This window comes from Anguilla anguilla, chromosome 4 (assembly GCF_013347855.1).
Source record: "Anguilla anguilla isolate fAngAng1 chromosome 4, fAngAng1.pri, whole genome shotgun sequence".
Lineage (NCBI taxonomy): Eukaryota > Metazoa > Chordata > Actinopteri > Anguilliformes > Anguillidae > Anguilla > Anguilla anguilla.
Window position 1 is genome coordinate 16,666,254 of NC_049204.1, and position 18,784 is coordinate 16,685,037.

General features: G+C 47.3%; 1 protein-coding gene across 5 annotated transcripts in view; it reads left to right on the forward strand.

Annotated features, from left to right (window-relative positions):
- LOC118225416 (dnaJ homolog subfamily C member 13) overlaps positions 1 to 17,629 on the forward strand; it is a 56,224-nt gene extending 38,595 nt beyond the window's left edge. For 4 of the 5 annotated variants that reach the window (XM_035413764.1, XM_035413765.1, XM_035413766.1 and 1 more), the window contains 30 exons: positions 324 to 425; positions 1,343 to 1,447; positions 2,372 to 2,574; positions 3,095 to 3,179; positions 3,335 to 3,489; positions 3,952 to 3,997; positions 4,094 to 4,248; positions 4,450 to 4,651; positions 4,763 to 4,878; positions 5,253 to 5,331; positions 5,504 to 5,639; positions 6,202 to 6,386; positions 6,613 to 6,687; positions 6,910 to 7,029; positions 7,443 to 7,823; positions 8,113 to 8,226; positions 8,463 to 8,579; positions 8,832 to 9,009; positions 9,468 to 9,559; positions 9,849 to 9,948; positions 10,109 to 10,183; positions 10,418 to 10,530; positions 10,862 to 11,031; positions 11,242 to 11,284; positions 11,612 to 11,785; positions 12,078 to 12,257; positions 12,358 to 12,498; positions 12,699 to 12,842; positions 13,035 to 13,134; positions 16,382 to 17,629. In XM_035413764.1, the coding sequence (XP_035269655.1) occupies positions 324 to 425; positions 1,343 to 1,447; positions 2,372 to 2,574; positions 3,095 to 3,179; positions 3,335 to 3,489; positions 3,952 to 3,997; positions 4,094 to 4,248; positions 4,450 to 4,651; positions 4,763 to 4,878; positions 5,253 to 5,331; positions 5,504 to 5,639; positions 6,202 to 6,386; positions 6,613 to 6,687; positions 6,910 to 7,029; positions 7,443 to 7,823; positions 8,113 to 8,226; positions 8,463 to 8,579; positions 8,832 to 9,009; positions 9,468 to 9,559; positions 9,849 to 9,948; positions 10,109 to 10,183; positions 10,418 to 10,530; positions 10,862 to 11,031; positions 11,242 to 11,284; positions 11,612 to 11,785; positions 12,078 to 12,257; positions 12,358 to 12,498; positions 12,699 to 12,842; positions 13,035 to 13,134; positions 16,382 to 16,479 (3,984 nt within the window). In that variant the 3' untranslated portion in view covers positions 16,480 to 17,629. Of the gene's footprint in view, positions 1 to 323; positions 426 to 1,342; positions 1,448 to 2,371; positions 2,575 to 3,094; positions 3,180 to 3,334; positions 3,490 to 3,951; positions 3,998 to 4,093; positions 4,249 to 4,449; positions 4,652 to 4,762; positions 4,879 to 5,252; positions 5,332 to 5,503; positions 5,640 to 6,201; positions 6,387 to 6,612; positions 6,688 to 6,909; positions 7,030 to 7,442; positions 7,824 to 8,112; positions 8,227 to 8,462; positions 8,580 to 8,831; positions 9,010 to 9,467; positions 9,560 to 9,848; positions 9,949 to 10,108; positions 10,184 to 10,417; positions 10,531 to 10,861; positions 11,032 to 11,241; positions 11,285 to 11,611; positions 11,786 to 12,077; positions 12,258 to 12,357; positions 12,499 to 12,698; positions 12,843 to 13,034; positions 13,135 to 14,730; positions 14,837 to 16,381 lie in introns of all 5 variants that reach the window. The other variant, XR_004764824.1, reaches the window with a different exon arrangement.
- Positions 17,630 to 18,784: the final 1,155 nt, after the last annotated feature.

Sequence of the window (18,784 nt, forward strand, 5' to 3'; positions counted from 1 at the left end):
TTGTACTAATAATAGAATGTAATTATTTTGTTGTCATTGTGTTAAAGCACAAAAGATCACAGCTCAACCACCACCAGTGTGTCACACCTACCTGAGTGACGGTGGGCAGGAAGGGTATTATTGCGCCAGTTAAACTGGGGGGGTGGGGGTTTTTCCAGGTGGCCTCCAATCCAAGTACTAACAAGGTCCACACCTGTTTCAGCCATTCAACAGGTGCAGGCTTGCCTCACTTAGAGTTATAAGTGATACAGTCTTCACCTGAGGTGTATGCAGTGTTTGAAGTTGGAGGTTCTTAGCAGCACTGCCCCCTTCTGTTTTGACAGAAAAACGTGAAGGAGGTCATGGACTCCAACGGAGTGCGCATTCTAGTGGATCTGCTGACCCTGGCGCACCTGCACACCAGCCGAGCCACCGTCCCACTCCAGGTGTGTGTGCGCCCGTGTGCCCTCGCTGGGTTCTTCACTGTAAGAGGTCTGCAATTCCATCATGAGCACTGCATTAGACTGGGCAATTCCATTCTCAACCTACAGGGCGACTACAGGGTGCATATATACACATAGAGTTCTAAGTGTATGTTAGGACCTTAGAACTGCTAGGTGTGCTGTGTTAAGAGTCGAAGAGTAATGCCAGGTTAAAATGAATGCAGGTTATTGTTCAGTGTGTTCAGTAATAATGGCAGTGTACAATGAAGCAAAATTTGTGGGGAAATGGTTATGGCTTATATGCTCAGGAGACCGTGTTGATAAGTCAGTGCACGTTTCCTCTTATTTACAAAACTATCAAAGCAAGACACCAAGTCATCAAATAAAGACACAAACATGGCAAAACAGTATAAATGATCCTGCTTGCACTACTCTGTAAGCAAATCACACTGGGTTAACCTTTGTATCTGGCTGGGTGCTGACTCATAGGTATCAAGATGTTTAGTCAACATCCAACCACCAAAGACACCAACTTGTTCCCCATGACATCAGTTTTCCAACAAGACAAAACATGATTACACCGTATTATGGAGAAGCTCTCATAATGCTGATCCAATCAGATGTTTTGCAGCTGAGCACTGTCTCTTCATCACAATTTCTGACTCCCTGTCAGCACAGTTAACATTTTACTTTGTGGGTCTGATAAGAGGCAGACTTCTGTGGACCGTCCTACAATACTATATTTTCCAAGTATAGAAAGACTGTAAATGTTGGTTAAGACCCCTGTAAACGTTAGCTATGACAAATTTACACCTGAGTGTTGAGCAGATGCACCCCAGTGGTGTGTACATGGACCCTCTGAGTCCTGACATCTCGTGTGTTTGTCTGCCTGTCTGTGTGTGTTTGTGTCCGTGTTCCAGAGCAACGTGATAGAAGCATCACCGGATATGAAGAGGGACAGTGAGAAGGAGTGGTACTTCGGCAACGCCGACAAGGAAAGGAGGGGCCCCTACAGCTTTGAGGAGGTGAGCCCCCCCATCCACCGCCCCCAGCAGCCTTGTGAGGACCGATGCTGTGAGGCCTGGGTGCAGTTCGAACACACCGCGCAGGAAGGAAATGACTCTCGATCCTCGCCGTCTAACTGAGAAATTCAGTTTCCGTTCAGGGTTTCTTTGACCCCTGAGGCCCCGCAGTGTGCACTCTATAAAACCACAGCGGAACGGTTGCAAAACCACTGCATCATACCGTGCCCAGCTTTAAACTGCGCTATACCCTGCTTGCTAGGTATTTGAACTACAGTTTTAGCATCTTTGTGTACCCTGAAAAGCACTATGCACATAAAATGTGTTATATGTAATATATAAACAGCTCGGTTCAATATATGTTCTGTCAAATAAAAAAGAAGAGAAACCTTTGCAGGGAAAAAAAGACTTTTTCTATTGAGTATTGAAAGAAATGCTAAATAACTGAAAGCTTTCTTGCAGGCATTTAACATAGGTGGATGGGCAGCACGTTTTCTCCAGGCTCAGCTAGGATGTGTCGTATATTGCATCATTTTGCACCAGCTTGCAGGCTAACAAAGAAAAAGGGTAGATATTCATTGAAACAGTCCTTCAAAAGCCCCCCTTTCCTCTGCCTCTGTGTATTTGCCTCTTTTATTTGTCCCCAAGGAAGTATCTGTCTGCTTCCTTGAAGTTTAAATTACAAACGTCTGCCTGGCTGGTCACGTCAGGCGTGTCTGGCGACTTCTTCTGTTGCCCTTTTTCCCTCCATTTTCAAGTGTCATCTTTCAGTGGCTGTATGAGACAGTGCAGTGTCTTTGAGAACCTATAGGGTTCTGTGGAGCGTCTCCCTGCTTCCTGTGAATCTTTATTTTGACGTACCCCATTCCGCAGTCTGTTGCCCCTGCCGTGGCCTGTCTAAGCCCGGTTTGCATCTCCGCCCCGCAGATGCAGGAGTTCTGGAGCCAGGGGACACTGACGGCGAAGACGCGGTGCTGGGCGCAGGGCATGGACGGGTGGCGCCCCCTGCAGGCCATCCCGCAGCTGAAGTGGTGCCTTCTGGCCAGCGGGCAGGCGGTGATGAACGAGACGGACCTGGCCACGCTCATCCTCAACATGCTGAACACCATGTGCTCCTACTTCCCCAGCAGGTGTGTGCGTGTCGCTCTGTACTCTGTCCGCACGCCCTCAACGCTGTCTGTGCCACCTCAACACTGTCCACTCCCCCATGGACACCGCCTACAGCCACAGACAAAGTCCATACCTTTGCAACACTGGCCATACCCCTTAACACTGTCCACACCCCCCTGGACACCGCCCATACCAATAAACATGGTCCGTACGCCTCAACACTGTCCACACCCCACCTACACAACCCATACCCATAGTCCATACACCCTCAGCACCATCCATACCCCATTAGGATACTTCATACACCCTCAGCACAGTCCGTACACCTTTAGCACAGTTCATACACCCTCAGCACAGTCTGTAGCTCTTCAGCACTGTCCGTTCCCTCTCATTAGATTCTATACGTTCTCTTTGCAGTCTATGCCCTTGCAATACGGAACACATTTGTGTAGACTTCCACGTGATGTTACAGTGCATTGCAGAAGTTATGTATCTTCATGGGATGTAATTTTGGGGTGTTAACTCTCTTTCTCTGTCCAGGGACCAGGATAATGCCATCATTCGCCCTCTTCCTCGGGTCAAGAGACTAATCAGTGACAACACCTGTCTCCCTCACATTGTCCAGGTGAGCCAGCCTGCTTAGAGACCTCGCTAGACGAACATTTTTAATGGGATCAATGTGAGAAGACCTCAGCCGATAGAGAAACGGTGTGAGCAGTCTTTCTTTATCGCTATATTCTCCTGCGTGACTCTTCTCTCTTAACTCCTCGCTCACTTCAGCTGCTGCTCACATTTGACCCCATCCTGGTGGAGAAGGTGGCAAACCTGATGTATCAGGTGATGCAAGACAACCCCAACCTGCAGCGCCTCTACCTCACCGGAGTCTTCTTCTTCATCATGATGTACACTGGCTCCAACGTGCTGCCTGTTGCCCGGTGAGAGCGCATGTATCCGGAAACGCATGCAAATGGCAAATTAGTTCTGTGAAGCCAGGGGGAGAAGCCAATGATGTGGCAGGAGCCGCACAACTCTCCTACCAATTATATAAGAACAGGCTGAAGCCAATCGATTCAGTACCACATAATTAGATCATAAAATAATTATGATGTTTGCTTGGGATGTTTGTCTTCTTCCATAACCAGTACTCCATCTACTGGTCTTTATTAATATGAGTAACTTAAATGTCAGACTGTAATATGAGTTCTGCATCAAATGAGTGATTATATTCATGGGGAACATAACTAAGATTGAATGCATGTGATTATGGCGTTAATAAGTTTTTGTGCTTCCTGAATGTACTGTTCTATTCCTGTGATATGTTCACTTTTGTAACTGCCTTGATTGCTTAGTTTCATCCGTTTGATTCGCTAACAGGCATGTGTGTTTATCTCCTCCAGGTTTCTGAAGTACACTCACCTAAAACAAGCCTTCAAGTCTGAAGAGGTGTGTTGGTCTCTAGATCCTGTTAGTCTGAGTAAATGTTTTTTTTTTTAAGTAACAGCTGAACATAGTCTAACCTTTGACCCCTATACCTCATAGGCCAAAGGTCAGGACATTGTCCAGCGTAGCGTGCTGGGTCCGGTGCTGCCAGAGGCTATGGTGTGTTACCTGGAGAATTACGAGGCCGAGCGCTTTTCCGAGATCTTCCTGGGCGAGTTTGACACCCCCGAGGCCATCTGGAGCAGCGAGATGAGGTAGCGTTCGACTTTGGCCCCGGATTCGTCCGTCCGTCTGTCCGTCTGTATGCTCGTCCATCCCACCCAGAGCTTCTTCTGTTGGAACCAGGCTCGCTAATCATTTCTTGACTCTGCTAACCAGGAGAGCGCAATGGTTCGTCCTGCAGGAACCAGGCTCTCTCTGATGCATTCGGTGCTGTTGTGTCTCCGCCCCCTCAGGAGGATGATGATAGAGAGGATCGCCGCCCACCTGGCCGATTTCTCCCCGCGGCTGCAGAGCAACACGCGGGCGCTCTACCAGTACTGCCCCATCCCCGTGGTCAGCTTCCCCCAGCTGGACAACGAGCTCTTCTGCAACATCTACTACCTCAGACACCTGTGCGACGCCAACCGCTTCCCCAACTGGCCAATCCGAGAGCCGGTACGTCAGGAACATCGCGCGCTTGCACTTACTCTCGCTTGGGCCTTTCGTCTTCTCAGAGCGTGTGTGAGGGTGAGCTTCGTGCTGAGTGTTGTTTGCTGCCCCCTGCAGGTGAAGCTGCTGAAAGACACCCTGGAGGCCTGGAAGAGGGAGGTGGAGAAGAAGCCGCCCTCCATGTCTGTGGACGATGCCTTCGAGGTCCTCAACCTCCCCAAGGGACAGGGCCAGTATGTCTCTTCTCTTCCTCTGTCAAATGTTAATCTAATTTTTATTGAATTCTTTGTACCATAGGTACAATTTAAAAAATAAAAATTAAAAAACAAAATTTAATTTAAAAAAATACAAACTGACTGTATTTGTAAGCTTGCACTTTTGGTCCTTATTTTTGTCTGTTTATTTGTCTTCTAAGAATTTTAAGCACATGAAAGACAGATAATTTTATTTAAAATAATAACTCTAATAATAGTAAATTTGTGGAATCTCACTATATTTGTGGATACCACTCAAATTCTGTGGTGACTGTAGTGATAGCCATTGTGCTGTGCAGGTTTGTGCGGTTATGTTGAGCAGGGTGCAGTCAATGCTTGCTGTTTGTCCTCAGGCATGAGGAGAGCAAGATCAGGAAAGCCTACTTCCGCCTGGCTCAGAAATACCATCCAGACAAGAACCCAGAGGGCCGGGTACGTGGGCGTGTGCTTTTGCACGATTGGTTCAGTTTGACAGAGCGCTAATATATGTATGGTCGCATTGTGAATTCAAATGAGGAAGCATATCATTTTGACATGGAGATTTTGCACTGAGTAAAACTGTACCTTTACACCTCTCTGACCGTCCGACTCTCCGTCTGTTCAGGACATGTTTGAGAAGGTGAACAAGGCCTACGAGTTTCTGTGCACCAAGTCGGCGCGCATCACAGACGGGCCCGACCCAGAGAACATAATCCTCATCCTCAAGGCCCAGAGCATCCTCTTTAACAGGCACCGGCAAGGTCAGACCCCGTCTGCCTCTCCTGTGTTTGCGTTGGTTTTGCCTTTGTGTCTCTAGTTCTACACTGAAGTGCTTCTGCGCTTTCTTGCATTTGTGTCTCTCCAGCTGTTTTTCCCGCTTTAGTTTCAGGGATCGTTTGTCCTTTGTCTGTTTGTCTTATATTAGCTTACCCCTGTGTGTCTTGCTCTGGCTGTTGGGCGTGGACTGCTGCTACAAGTCTATGTTGTGTGTTCTGCCAACATCTTCCAGCGCTGTGTGTACAGCTACTAGCGCATAGAATATTACTATTGATGCAGCTCCTTTTGAAAGTTTTGAAGACCCAATATTTTGCACCTGCATTTCAAGACTGATTGGTGTCTCTTAAGAGATGCTCTAAAACTCAAAGGAGTAAATAAGCGGATTTATAGTAGATCTCTGAGTATTAGCTGGTCTGCAGTGTTTGTGGGGATTTGTTTTTAGTATATAGATAACGGGCTTATGGTATAGTGCAAGGCGGTGCATGTAGGCGGTGTTTCTAAGACTCACCTCTCACCCCTTCAAACCACGTGTCCATGGTCCCTCAGAGCTGGAGCCCTACAAGTACGCCGGCTACCCCATGCTCATCAAGACCATCACCATGGAGACGGGCGACGGGCAGCTCTTCTCCAAGACCTCCCCGCTGCTCCCTGCCGCCGCCGAGCTGGCCTTCCACACGGTCAACTGCTCCGCCCTCAACGCCGAGGAGCTGAGGAGAGAGAGCGGCATCGAGGTACGGCGCGCGTTGCGGCAGGGAGCTCCCGCGCGAAGCTACGAAACGTAAACCTAATCAATGGCGTGTTCTTTAATGTCGTCATGTGAGAAAAAAAGGTACCGCGCGCGGTGTCCGTGGTTCAGATGAGTGAAATTAAACTGTGGTGAAGCTTCTGTTAATGCGGATGAAGGAAGGGCCAGCGGGTGTGATATTGGCTGTCTTCTCTGTCCCCTCTCCTCTCCAGGTGCTGTTGGAGGCTCTGTCTCGCTGCGTCGCCGTGCTCACTGCCTCCAGCAAGCCCAACGACATGGCCGTGCAGGTGGGCCATTACATAACACATAATTCAGTTGAATTTCTGATTTTGCAAGAGTATCTTTTCCTCTTTTTCCTTGTGAGCAGTGCTATAAAAAGTCATAGTACTTTGGGTGGCGTGTAATATGGATGACAGTTTGCAGAGCACAGATGTGGGGGTTGTTTGAGGTCTTTTTTGGGGTCTGGGACCGCGCCCAGATCTCCATGGTGATGGTTACTGTATCTCCAGGTGTGCGGGCACATCTGTAAATGCTACAGCGTGGCCGCCCAGTTCGAGGAGTGCAGGGAGAAGATCATCGAGCTTCCCAACATCATCCGAGACCTTTGCCATGTGCTCTATTATGCAAAGGTGAGGTCCTGAAAATGAATATTTATTAGTATTAATTGTGTAATATGTATTTATCTGAGCGGAAACAATTTACATTTCTGTTGAGACCAGTGTCTTTGAGACCACCCTGTGATTAACAAGGCTGGTGTCAGTAAAGGGATTTGTATTGGAAACCGTCTTCTGAAGCCCTACCCATAGTGAGCACTGAAACCCCGCCTACAGTGAACACTGAAGCCCCACCCACAGATAACATGACAGACGAGAGGGCCTAGCTCACTTCCTCCCTCTCTCAGACTTTTTGTATCCTAACAGCGTGCCCAGGATCAGCTTACCCACCTTCAGTTCCAGACCCCCACCACTGTGTGAAAAGAAGCGGCTGACCCTGGGTCAGCGATTAGCATCACATGTGAGCCATGTTTCTTCCTCCCCCGCAGGGCCTCCCCCGCCTGGCAGCCCTGGCGGTGCAGTGCATCAGCTCCTTCGCCGTGGACTTCTTCCTGCAGACGCACCTCTACCACGCCGGCGTCCTCTGGCACCTGCTGGTCAACCTCTTCAACTACGACTACACGCTGGAGGAGAGCGGCATCCAGAAGAGCCAGGACACCAACCAGCAGGAGGTGGCCAACAGCCTGGCCAAGCTGAGCCTGGTGGCCCTCAGCCGGCTGGGCGGCTACAGCCCCGGCCCCAGCCCCGAGGAGGAGGGGGCCAACGGCGTGGACGGGACCCCTCCAGAGAACCCCACCGTCCGGAAGAGTCTGTCCGCCATGCTGACGCCCTACATCTCCCGGAAGCTGGGCTCCAGCTCCCCCGCTGAGGTAGGCCAGCACGAGTGCTTTAGAACGGACCCACACGCCTGTGGCAGTGGATCTTCTCTATGGCGCATTCCTGTCATTGCTTCATATTGCCTGCTACATTACCGTATGTATGTTTGCCTGGGTTTGGACCCACCCACTTCTGCAGTAGGTCTGTCGCTATTGGTTTGCGTTTGGTGTGTCACCTGTTCGTTTGGTGTATGTACGTGGATTTGCCGTCTCTTATAAAGGAAAGCTGTTGTAGCGAAGTGTGTACACGTCATCCTCTCTGTGCCCCCCCCTCCTCCCGCAGGTCCTGAAGCTGCTGAACAGTAACTCGGAGAACCCCTACCTGATCTGGAACAACGGCACTCGGGCCGAGCTGCTGGAGTTCCTGGAGGAACAGCAGGAGAGCAACATCAAGAGGGTGAGAGTGGGAGGCTCTGACGCACTGTGGAGTTCAAAGAACCTTTGTGTCCTTCTCTCTCAGCTGCTCAGGTCCCTACAGTGCGATGGGCAGAATTCAATGTTAGGACCCTCGTTTAACCAGGCTAGGCACTGCAGTCACAACTCATACCATTGTCATTGCCCAGATGATGAACGGTAAATGAACAATCAGCTGATCGGCCTGGTTTCTCCCTGCCTCACTGCTGCCACCTTTAGGGCGAGTGCGACAAGAACTTTGGGTCAGAATTCATTTTCACCGACCACGGCAAGGAGCTGATCGTGGGCGAGATCTTCGTCAGAGTCTACAACGAGCAGCCAGCCTTTCCCCTAGAGGTCAGTACATACTGACATAGTCTGGTCTCTGGTCTTACTTGAATCGTGTCACTCTGTTCTTTGGTTATTTGAATATATATATTGACGATCTCTTGTGCACCATTATCTCTAATTAAAGTTTCTAACCTAGATGTTAATATGCCCCACTGTCTGTATTTAATGTATGTAACCCAGATGTTAATATGCCCCACTGTCTGTATTTAATGTATGTAACCCAGATGTTAATAATGTATATTATTTGCATTTCCCCAGTTCCCCAAGGCGTTTGCGGCCAGCCTGCTGGATTACGTGGGCTCCCAGGCTCAGTACCTGTACACCCTGCTGGCTATGACCCAGGCCAGCAAGGTGGAGTCCCAGCAGCACGCACAGAGGCTCCGCTGGGCCGAAATGGCCCTGGAGGCCCTCCGCAACGTCATCAAGAACAACCCGGGTACGAGCCCCGCCCTCGGAACAGGGAGACTGGGCATGGGGGAAACCCAGCTTCCTACTTACAACAAAGATTTATTTTGTAATGCATGTTATGAGCTCAGTTGGGGAACAGGCTGGGGTTTCGGGGTTGTTGAGATGTTGGATGAGGTAGAGAGTGTGACTGCCTAAAGCAGTGGTAACCAACCCTGTTCCTGGAGATCTTCTACCATCCTATAGGTTTTCATTTCAACCCTAATTTTGGCACACAAGACTCTACTAATTAGCAGCTCAAGCAGATCTCTCACTATTGAATGTGGTGTGCTTTGTTATGGTCAGAGTGAAAACCTATCGGATAGTAGATCTCCAGAAGCTGGCCTAAAGGGAATAGACCTGTCCCTGGGTTTGAGCTCCCCCTCAGCTGTTGGGGAGAAGGCCTGTAGCACTTTGACACACGGTGACACGTTGCCTCGTGCGTTACAGGCTCGGAGTCGGAGTGCATCGGCCACTTCAAGCTGCTGTTCTCTCTGCTGCGGGTCCATGGAGCAGGAAAGGTCCAGCAGCTGGCTCTCGAGGTGCCTGTCTTTCACTCCCAACAGCTGGAGAGATATCAGTCTTCCTTTCTGTCTACTACGCTCATGAGTAGTACAGTACAGGGCCAGTTACTGGACTAGCATGGCTATCAGTTACACTTGTGAGAAGTATAATACTACTGTATGCAGTACAACTGTGGTACGTCAAAAATGACAGAACAGCTCATAGAACTAGTGTGTGTAGATTTATCTGTAGAAATGGGTCATTTGTAATAATGAGCCTGGAAGAATGACCCTGTGTATCTTCTCTTGCCTGCTCTTGAACCTCCAGGTGGTGAACACGGTCACCATGAACCAGGAATGCGTCAGCAGCATCGGCGACTCCCTGGTGCTCTCCAACCTCCTGGTGCTGCTCCACTCCATGCCCTCCAGTAAGCACGCCCCCCCCCACCCCCGCCGACATTTTCGGCCCACTGCATCCCCACAGGGGGGCGCTGCAGCCAACCCAGGCAAACCAGCGGGAACGTTCACAGTGGCAGGCGAATGAAGCGGTTTGAGTTTGCTCATGTATCTCGTATCTGGCTCTTTCAGGCCGACAGCTGGTGCTGGAAACCCTGTATGCCTTGACGTCCAACACTAAAATTATCAAAGAGGCCATGGCTAAAGGTGAGGATTTTCTGAGATTTTCTGCCTTACAGATATTCAGATGGGTGACATGAATGAATGGCAATAGGCTCAATTTCTTAACCAATAATAAAAACAATTTTTGCATTTTAAAGAATGCAGTAGCATTTTCTATTTAGAAGTATGGTTTTGTTAATGTGTTAATTTGTGCTGTTCATATAAAATAAGAGTTAATTTGCAGTGGTCTCCTCTTGTGACATCTCCTTCCCCCTCCAGGTGCACTGATCTACCTGCTGGACCTCTTCTGTAACTCCACCCACCCCCAGGTGCGCAGTCAGACTGCCGAGCTCTTTGCCAAGATGACCTCCGACAAGCTGGTGGGGCCCAAGGTAAGGCTGCACACTGCAACAATACAAACACGCTGGCAAAGACGAAGATGAGCATCTGAATTAGTCTGGATATCAGTGTCTCTGTCTAGATCTAGATCATGTTTGCCCACTTCCAGTCTCACCACATACACACACGCACAGGGACACACAAAAGGACACACGCTCCATATACGTGCACCATAAATGCTTAATTGATCTCTCTCTCTCTCTCTCTCTCTGTCTTCCTCTCTCTCTCTCTCTCTCTCTCTCTCTCTCTCTCTCTCTCTCTCTCTGTCTCTCTCTCCCCCTCCCTCCCTCCCTCTCTCTCTCTCTCTCTCTCTCTCTCTCTCAGGTGCGCCTGACGCTCATGCGCTTCCTTCCGGGCGTGTTCATGGAGGCCATGCGGGACAACGCTGAGGCGGCAGTGCACATCTTTGAGGGAACGCACGAAAACCCCGAGCTCATCTGGAACGACAGCTCCCGGGAAACCGTCTCCACCACCGTCCGAGAGATGATGCTGGAGTACGGAAGCCTCCCCACTTCCTGTTCTTTTCCTTTTGGTTGCCATGGCAATGTTTATTAACCATTTCCTACCTATTAGCATTCCCAAGCTCATATATAACCTTGGGAATCCTACATCTGGGTCCCGGTGTTATTTAAATTTGGAGTTAATATTGCCAGTTTTATTACAAGCCGCTCTAAGATTTTGTACCTCCTTTTTTTGTTCTTCAGGCACTTTAAACAGCAAAAGGATAATCCTGATGTCAACTGGAAAGTAAGTCGCTATGTTCAGAATCTTGCCTATTTAAAAGATTAAATATACAATATCTTTGTATGGAGGGCCAGTTAGGCATATTGCTTAGATTTTTGTTCAGGTATAGTCTTCTTAGTATTTATATGTTGCGTTTTCATATTTTCATTTTTATAGCACACTATCATAGTATCAGATTATATATCTATAGTTTATAGAATGTTTCCACAATGTGTTTTATGTCCAACCTATGCATTTATTGCTGTTGCTTGTCAGTAAAGAGTAGCTAAGACTGTGAGGAGGGTGTACAGTAGAGATGATGCTCAGGGTTGAGCCTCTGTGTGTCTCCAGCTTCCAGAAGACTTCACGGTGGCGTACGGGGCAGGGCAGGGTGAGCTGGCCGTGGGCGGAGTCTTCCTGCGCATCTTCATTGCGCAGCCAGGCTGGGTGCTGCGCAAACCTCGGGAGTTCCTGGTGTCTCTGCTGGAGACCCTGACTGAGCTGCTGGAGAAGAACAACCCCAACGTGAGTTACACACACATAATCACACAGGTGCATACATGTGTACATGGGCACAAATGCAAGCACACACACATGGGCGCCATACACACACACACACACACACACGCACAAATGTTTAAAACGCACAGGCACACACCCACATGAAAACACACACAAAACACACCTAAAAATGCTGCTCATCTAAGGGACCAATTCTGGAAAATAAAAAAACAGAAACAGTGTCCTTTGACAAACAAGTGAAAGTGTATACCTGTAAAAATGTTTCTTAACGTGCCTTTATACGTGTCTGCTGCAGGGCGAGGCCTTGGAAACGGTAACCACGGCGGCAGTGTGTCTCTTCAGCACTCAGACCCAGCTGGCCGATCAGGTCCCTCCCCTGGGCCACCTGCCCCGCGTTCTGGCAGCACTCAACCACAAGAACAACGCCGTGCCCAAGAGCTCCATCCGCCTCATCCACGTGCTCTCCGACAACGAGGTGAGAGGGGCGGCCGCCGTTCTCCCGCGCGTCTCTGTTCTCGCCACCGACACCGTGGGCCGCGGTGTGCTCACGCGTGTCGATCCGTGTGTCCCTGCAGCTGTGCGTTCGCTCCATGGCCGCCTTGGAGACCATCGGGCCCCTGATGACCGGGATGAAAGTGCGGGCCGACATGGCAGGGCTAGCTTGTGAGGCGCTCAACAGAATGTTCCAGAAGGAGCAGACTGACCTTGTGGCACAGGTGCGCACTGTGTGTCAGTCTCTCTGTCTGACTGTCTGTTTGTCTGTCTCGCTCATCCTCTTTCCCTCTCCGTCCTTCCCTCCATTCCTCTCTGCCTGTCTCCCTTCCTCCCTCAATCCCATTCTCACTCTTTCTCAATCTCACTCAAATCAAATTGGCTGTATTGGTATGACTATGATGTTAATTTCTCCCATGCGCAGGCCCTGAGGGTGGAGCTTGTGCCCTACCTGCTCCGCCTACTAGAAGGGGTGGGGCTGGAGACGCTGGACAACCCCTCTGCCACCAAAGCGCAGATCGTCAAGGCCCTGAAGTCCATGACGCGCAGCTTGCAGTATGGAGACCAGGTGAAGTGCCTCAGCAGCTACACGTTTTCTACAGAGAGCACCCAGGGCAGATTTCCAGTCATACAGGCCATTTAGATAACATAGGTTAAACCAGACTGTGTATGAAACAGTGCGTCTTGCTCATGGATTCAGCGGCAACATTACAAGCGTGCAGCGGAAACGGCTACTCACGGTGGGTTTTTTCTGCTGCAGGTGAACGAAATCCTCTCTCGTTCCACTGTGTGGAGTGCCTTCAAAGACCAGAAACATGACCTCTTCATCTCCGATTCTCAGACTGCTGGGTATCTCACAGGTATGTCCGTGAATGGGGCCTCACAGATTACAGGTGGCGAGCGAGCATCTTTATTCAAGCTGTTTGATTACACTCTCGTCGCGAGCCGCAAGGTCAGATGGGTCACGGTGGATCAAAGCAGGGCAGTTCTTGAATACAATTCCAGCGCTAACGTTTCTCTTCTTGCCAGGCTCAGTAGTGTGTTCAGTGGACTTTCCTTCTAAACGCAGACTATCAGTTTGAGTTTTTCTGATTCTTTGCCTGATGCTGGTCTTTTGATGCCTGTGTCTGAAATCTTTATGCACTCATCTCTGCTTCACTGCCTGCCACCGTGTGACTAACACTAAAGCAGAGCATTTGGCTCCTGATAAAACAGATGTACAGGAGACCTAATCTCTAATGTCCGAACAGAACGATTTTCCTCCGAGGTAAATCTTGAATAAATTGAGACAAAGGTTATATTTAAATTGAATTAAAATCACCCCTAATATGAAGTAATACAATAGTGTGGTAGGTGGATGGAGAGAAGTACCAATTCATGTCAATTTATTACTGTATATTTCTTTTGATTGCTTCTTATGCAAAGAAAGCCAAGCTACATCTGCATCTCCTGGGAGCAACTAAAGTACATAACTAATCTTTAATTAGCGCAAAAGGATCTATGAGTCCATGACCTAGCTCACTGCACAATGGGCAAGTTGCAAAGTTTTGTTGATCTCATGTTGTCGACTTGCCCAGTTATTTGGCTTCAAAGTGATGTGCTCAGCCATTAAGTTTTGGCTGTACATAAGTTAGAATTAATGTATACTGCAGTAGTCGTGCTAGCCCATGGAATGCGTCTTTGAAACGCAGGACATTTTAAAAATCAGCATTTTACACTAATTCACGTACATTTTCATAAAAATAACCGTTTTTGCCATAATATGCCAATAACACAATAACACATATGTATAATTGTATTACGACTCGTAACAGAAGCGGGATGAAATAACCGGATTAGCGGAATGAAACAAGCTACAAATAATGTTTTGGCATTCTGATCAAAACAAATTTTTGCCACACAGGCTAAAAAATCAATAATGCAACAATACAATAATATTGTACTCTTGTTGAGCAAGCTACTTATGGTGTGACATCTCACTTTAGATTTTTTGTTCAAATTAAGCGCTTGCTATTTGAATCTCGCAATGTTAGCAAAGGCAGTGTATCAATAAACAACACATCAGACACCGAAAGACAATTGGCTCAAAGAAATGGGAGCAATCATTTTGTCGTAGTTCTGGGTCACCTTATAATCTTAGCAAAAAAGAAAAGACCTCAGAATATCCGGTATATTTTTTCACCTGCATTTAGGCTTTTCTTCTGTATAAAAAATGCAGAATCCTGCATTAACGGCATCACTCTTACTAGGTACAGTAGGTCATTCAGTCTGGATGTTAGTCGTACTAACATTTAACTCCCTTCAGAGAACAGAACCCAGGTCTCACAATCCAGTCCTCTGGATTCTACGGCAGAAGGACCCATTACCTCCCTCACTCCCTCCCTCCTTTGTGTTCAGCGGCAGTTTCCTCTTCCTCCTCTTCTTCCTCTTCCTTCTCCGCTGTCCTGTCTCTTTAGGTGTGTCGACCCCCTCCCTCCTGGCCGCCAGCAGCCCCCTGCGAAGCGGGCTGTAGACGCCGTGGCGGGGGGCCTCCTTGCCCTCCTCTCTCTTACTCTGGCGCAGGTAGACAGCTTTCCGTGCTCCTGCGCCCCCTCCCTCGTATCTTATCTCACTGGTGCTCGCTTCTGTTTCCACACTGTGTTTGATTTCTCCTTTGTGTAGACTCCTCCTCAATCCCATCCCATTGTAGGGGGATGTCGGTTCAGTGGAGCAGTGTATAAATCCTGTGTCGTAGTAGACTGGACCTGAAGGTGATGGGCTCAGAGTATGGCGCCGTTTCAGGTCCCAACAGTTGGGACAGTAGGCCATTGGGATTGGATTAATAAGTGAGGATATAAGTTGTACAGTGTTTGAACAGGGATCCAATAAGAGTCTCTGCTATCTGCACTATCATTGTCAAGGGGAACAGTAGCCCTCCACAACACTGTGTTAGGGGATGTCAGTATAGAGAATTTGTCGTAATATTGTGATGCATAGAGCAGGCATGTGAACTTGCATGTGTATTTTTGCATGTACTTAACAGCATGTCTAATTAGTTTATAAGTGAGAATTGTCCTACACAGTATTTGGGTGTTTTGGTACAGATGGGGTAGTAAGACGTATTCATTCTCTCACATTGAGGTTTGTGGGAATGAGTGTGATGTATCTAAACTCCTAAGTGTACTGTGATTGGCCTTAAAATGCTTGTATGCTTGGCAAGTACCAATCAGGAGCCTGTGTGAGTGTGGAGATGAGGATACGTTGGAAGCACCTGTTTGCAACAGTGAAGAACTCCCGAGAGTACAACGAGGACTACTGAACAGTGGAACAGGAGTATTAGCTAAACGCCAGTGTTTAGTGTGTCCAAGTCCACCTGCAGTAGAGAAATCTGCCCCTCAGCAGACAATCCCTCTACACTAGATACCATTACACTCATTTGATTTCTTTTCCCATTTGATTTGATTCATCATTCTCCCATGAACACAATACCGTTTATGTTACTAGTATCAGTGAATGTGACTCAAATTCTTTTGATTATACACAGTAAACGATTATGTTACTGTACAAGGATGGAGATAACTCATAATGAGTAGGAGTGGTTTGAGCCAGTACAGATTTTATTAGAAGCAGGTTGTTGCACTGGATGGACACAGCCTCTTTGTGATGTGCAAGCCCGCTTAGGTAAGCTCTAGATTGCCTCGAACTGCTATCCAGTAGAATTTCTGCCATGCATGTTAATGCTCAGCAGTGCCACTTAGTGGAGCAAAGAGGACCCACAGCCCTTCAGACAAGAGCTTGCTTTCTCTGTACTCCAGATGAATTGTTTTAGAAACTGGTCATTAATAAAAGGGTGCCATGCATGGCTGTACAACATGAGATGCAATTTAATATAGCTTGTACATTGTGACAAGTTCTACAATGGCTATGAACATATCGCCTTAGTTCATGGTTTGTCTCATTAAAACCTTGTGAAACTAGCAACAGTAATGATCAGTAATTTTGAGCCAGACTGTTAGCTGTCTGTGTGTTCCACAGTAGCAGGTCTGTCTTTGACTGTCTTATGTGAACCTGTCAACCCTGCGTGTGTCCTCTGTGTTGTGTCAACTACCCTGCGTTCGATACCCCCAGGTCCAGGAGTAGCGGGCTACCTAACGGCTGGGACAGGCTCCACGGTCATGCCCAGCGTACCACCGCCCGTGGACAATGACATCGGGGACCTGGGCTGACGGACAGACGGACGGACAGACCGATGCACCCAAGCAGAGAGACTGCCCCGCGTACCTAGGATGCAGCTCCGTTCAGACTGTACAGCACAGAGAAAGATGGGAAGAGGACGGGGGGGGCAGGGACCGGCTCACAGACTCACGAAGACTGTCCCCGCCCCCCACACCCCCCAACAAAATGTCCTCCAAACAGCACCCGCTCTCTTCTTTAGCATTATTTTTGTTAATTTTAAATAAATGGCACTTTTTTGCGCTGTTTTTTTTTTTTTTGTTCTTTCCTCCTTTGTTTCCAACAAGATGAGCATAGTTTACTTTTGTATTAATATATTTTTTACTCTTTTTTTGTGCGTGTGAAATATCAACCGAAGACTGAAGATGTCATCATATGTTGGACCTGACTCCCTCTTTCTCTTCCTCCGCTTACGGCTCTGAGAGACTGCCCTACCCTGACCAGTACCACCTAGCCACGCCCTGATTTTGCAGGAAGTGCCCAGCCTAGCTGTATGCAGTGGATCCAGGCAACTTTTCTTTTTTTTTTTTCTTACAGTACTTAAAACATGATGTTTGTCGGTTTACAAGACTGTGGTCCTGATATGAATCATTTTCCTAATTTTTTTTATATTGTTGTTTTATAGTGTTGTATGGAAAAGAAAAAGAAATTCTCACAGCTGTGGTATTTTATTGCCGTTACCTTGTTCTGGCAAGAGCTAGACGGAGCGGAGTGTTTAGTCAGAATGGACGTCTAGACTGGCCCTTGTCTGCTCAGCTCTGGGCGTGGTGGACGCTGCTCTGTTGGCAGTTTCTCATCCATGTTATACTTGTGATCAAGTTCTGCACTTCTTTACTGTCGCTCTGTCCTTTCCTCTATAAACAAAACCTTTCGTACATTGTTTTCCTTCTCCAGACCGCAAAAAGCACTAGAATATTTATACCTAGTTAATAATGACCTTTACAAACAAGCTTCAGCAGAGACAAAAAAGAGGAACAATAATATCAACTCTGATTATAAAACTATGTGAACGACTAGTGCAATTGTGAAATGTTCATGTAATATGCCGTATATAAACTTTCTATATTGAATGTACATTTAAAAAAATAAATCGGTCGCACTTGTACATAAAATTTTAAGAATAAACAAAGGGAATCCATAGTATCTTTTTTTCCTTCTATATTTTTATTAGAGCCATAACTGACACATTCTATTGGGCTGTTTTAATTGATTAGGCAATGCTGTGATTATCCACACACAAATTGTGAATGAAAGGAAACTTCTACCTTGTCATAAGTCTTCTGAGACTTGATTATTGTTCGAAGGATTACTTCAGACATGAATGTTATTTTACTCCTTTTTAGCTTATTTCTGCCTTGTCATGGATAGAATTGTTCATTATCCATGACACAGGCTTGCACAGCTCTGCAGCATATACAGGCAGGTGACAAATTAAAGGAAAACCCAACAAAAAGTGTGAATTCCAAATAAACAAGTAATACAGTTCTCTGTATGCTCATTATAATATCACATGGGATCCAAAAATAATTTGTTGAATAGAGCAACACAAAGGCGCCATGTTGGCAAGTACAGATGGGAGACAAATTAAAGGAAAACCCTGAATAAATGAGTGGAGAAATATATTAATCCAGATGCATTCATTATAATATTCATCTGTCCATAAGTCTTTGTTCCAGAACTCTACATTTGTTTTTGCTTTTTTTGGTTGTTTTAGCGAACACTAACCTGGCCATCCTATTCTTGAGGCTTTCCAGTGGTTTGCATCTTGTGGTGAACCCTCTGAGGTTATGCTGCTGTAGTCTTTGCTTTATGGCAGTCTGTGACACATCTATGCCTACATCCTGGAGAGTGTTCTTGATTTGTTTGACAGTTGAAAGGGGGCTTTTCATCTGAATTCAAAATTTTCTTCAGTTATCTTCTACAATGGCCTTCTGTGGTCTACCAGATAATTTGCTGTTGCTGAGCTCACCAGTACGTTCTTGCTTAACAGTGTATCAAACCATTGATTTGGACACACCCAATGTTCAGGCTGTGCCTCTAATCGATTTATTTTGATTTTTTCAGCCTCAGAGATGGCCTGCTTTGTTGCCATTGACACTTCTTTGATCCTGATGTGAGAGACAACAGCAACGGGTTCCAAATGAAACTCCCACTGAAAAACAACTGTCATTGACCCAACAAATACTAAACCATCACTATGGCAGTAGTGAACACATACATATCGCATGCATACTTGCATACATTCACACTTTACAGTACTTGTGCAAAGACATTTTTGTGCATGAACTAATGATGCAA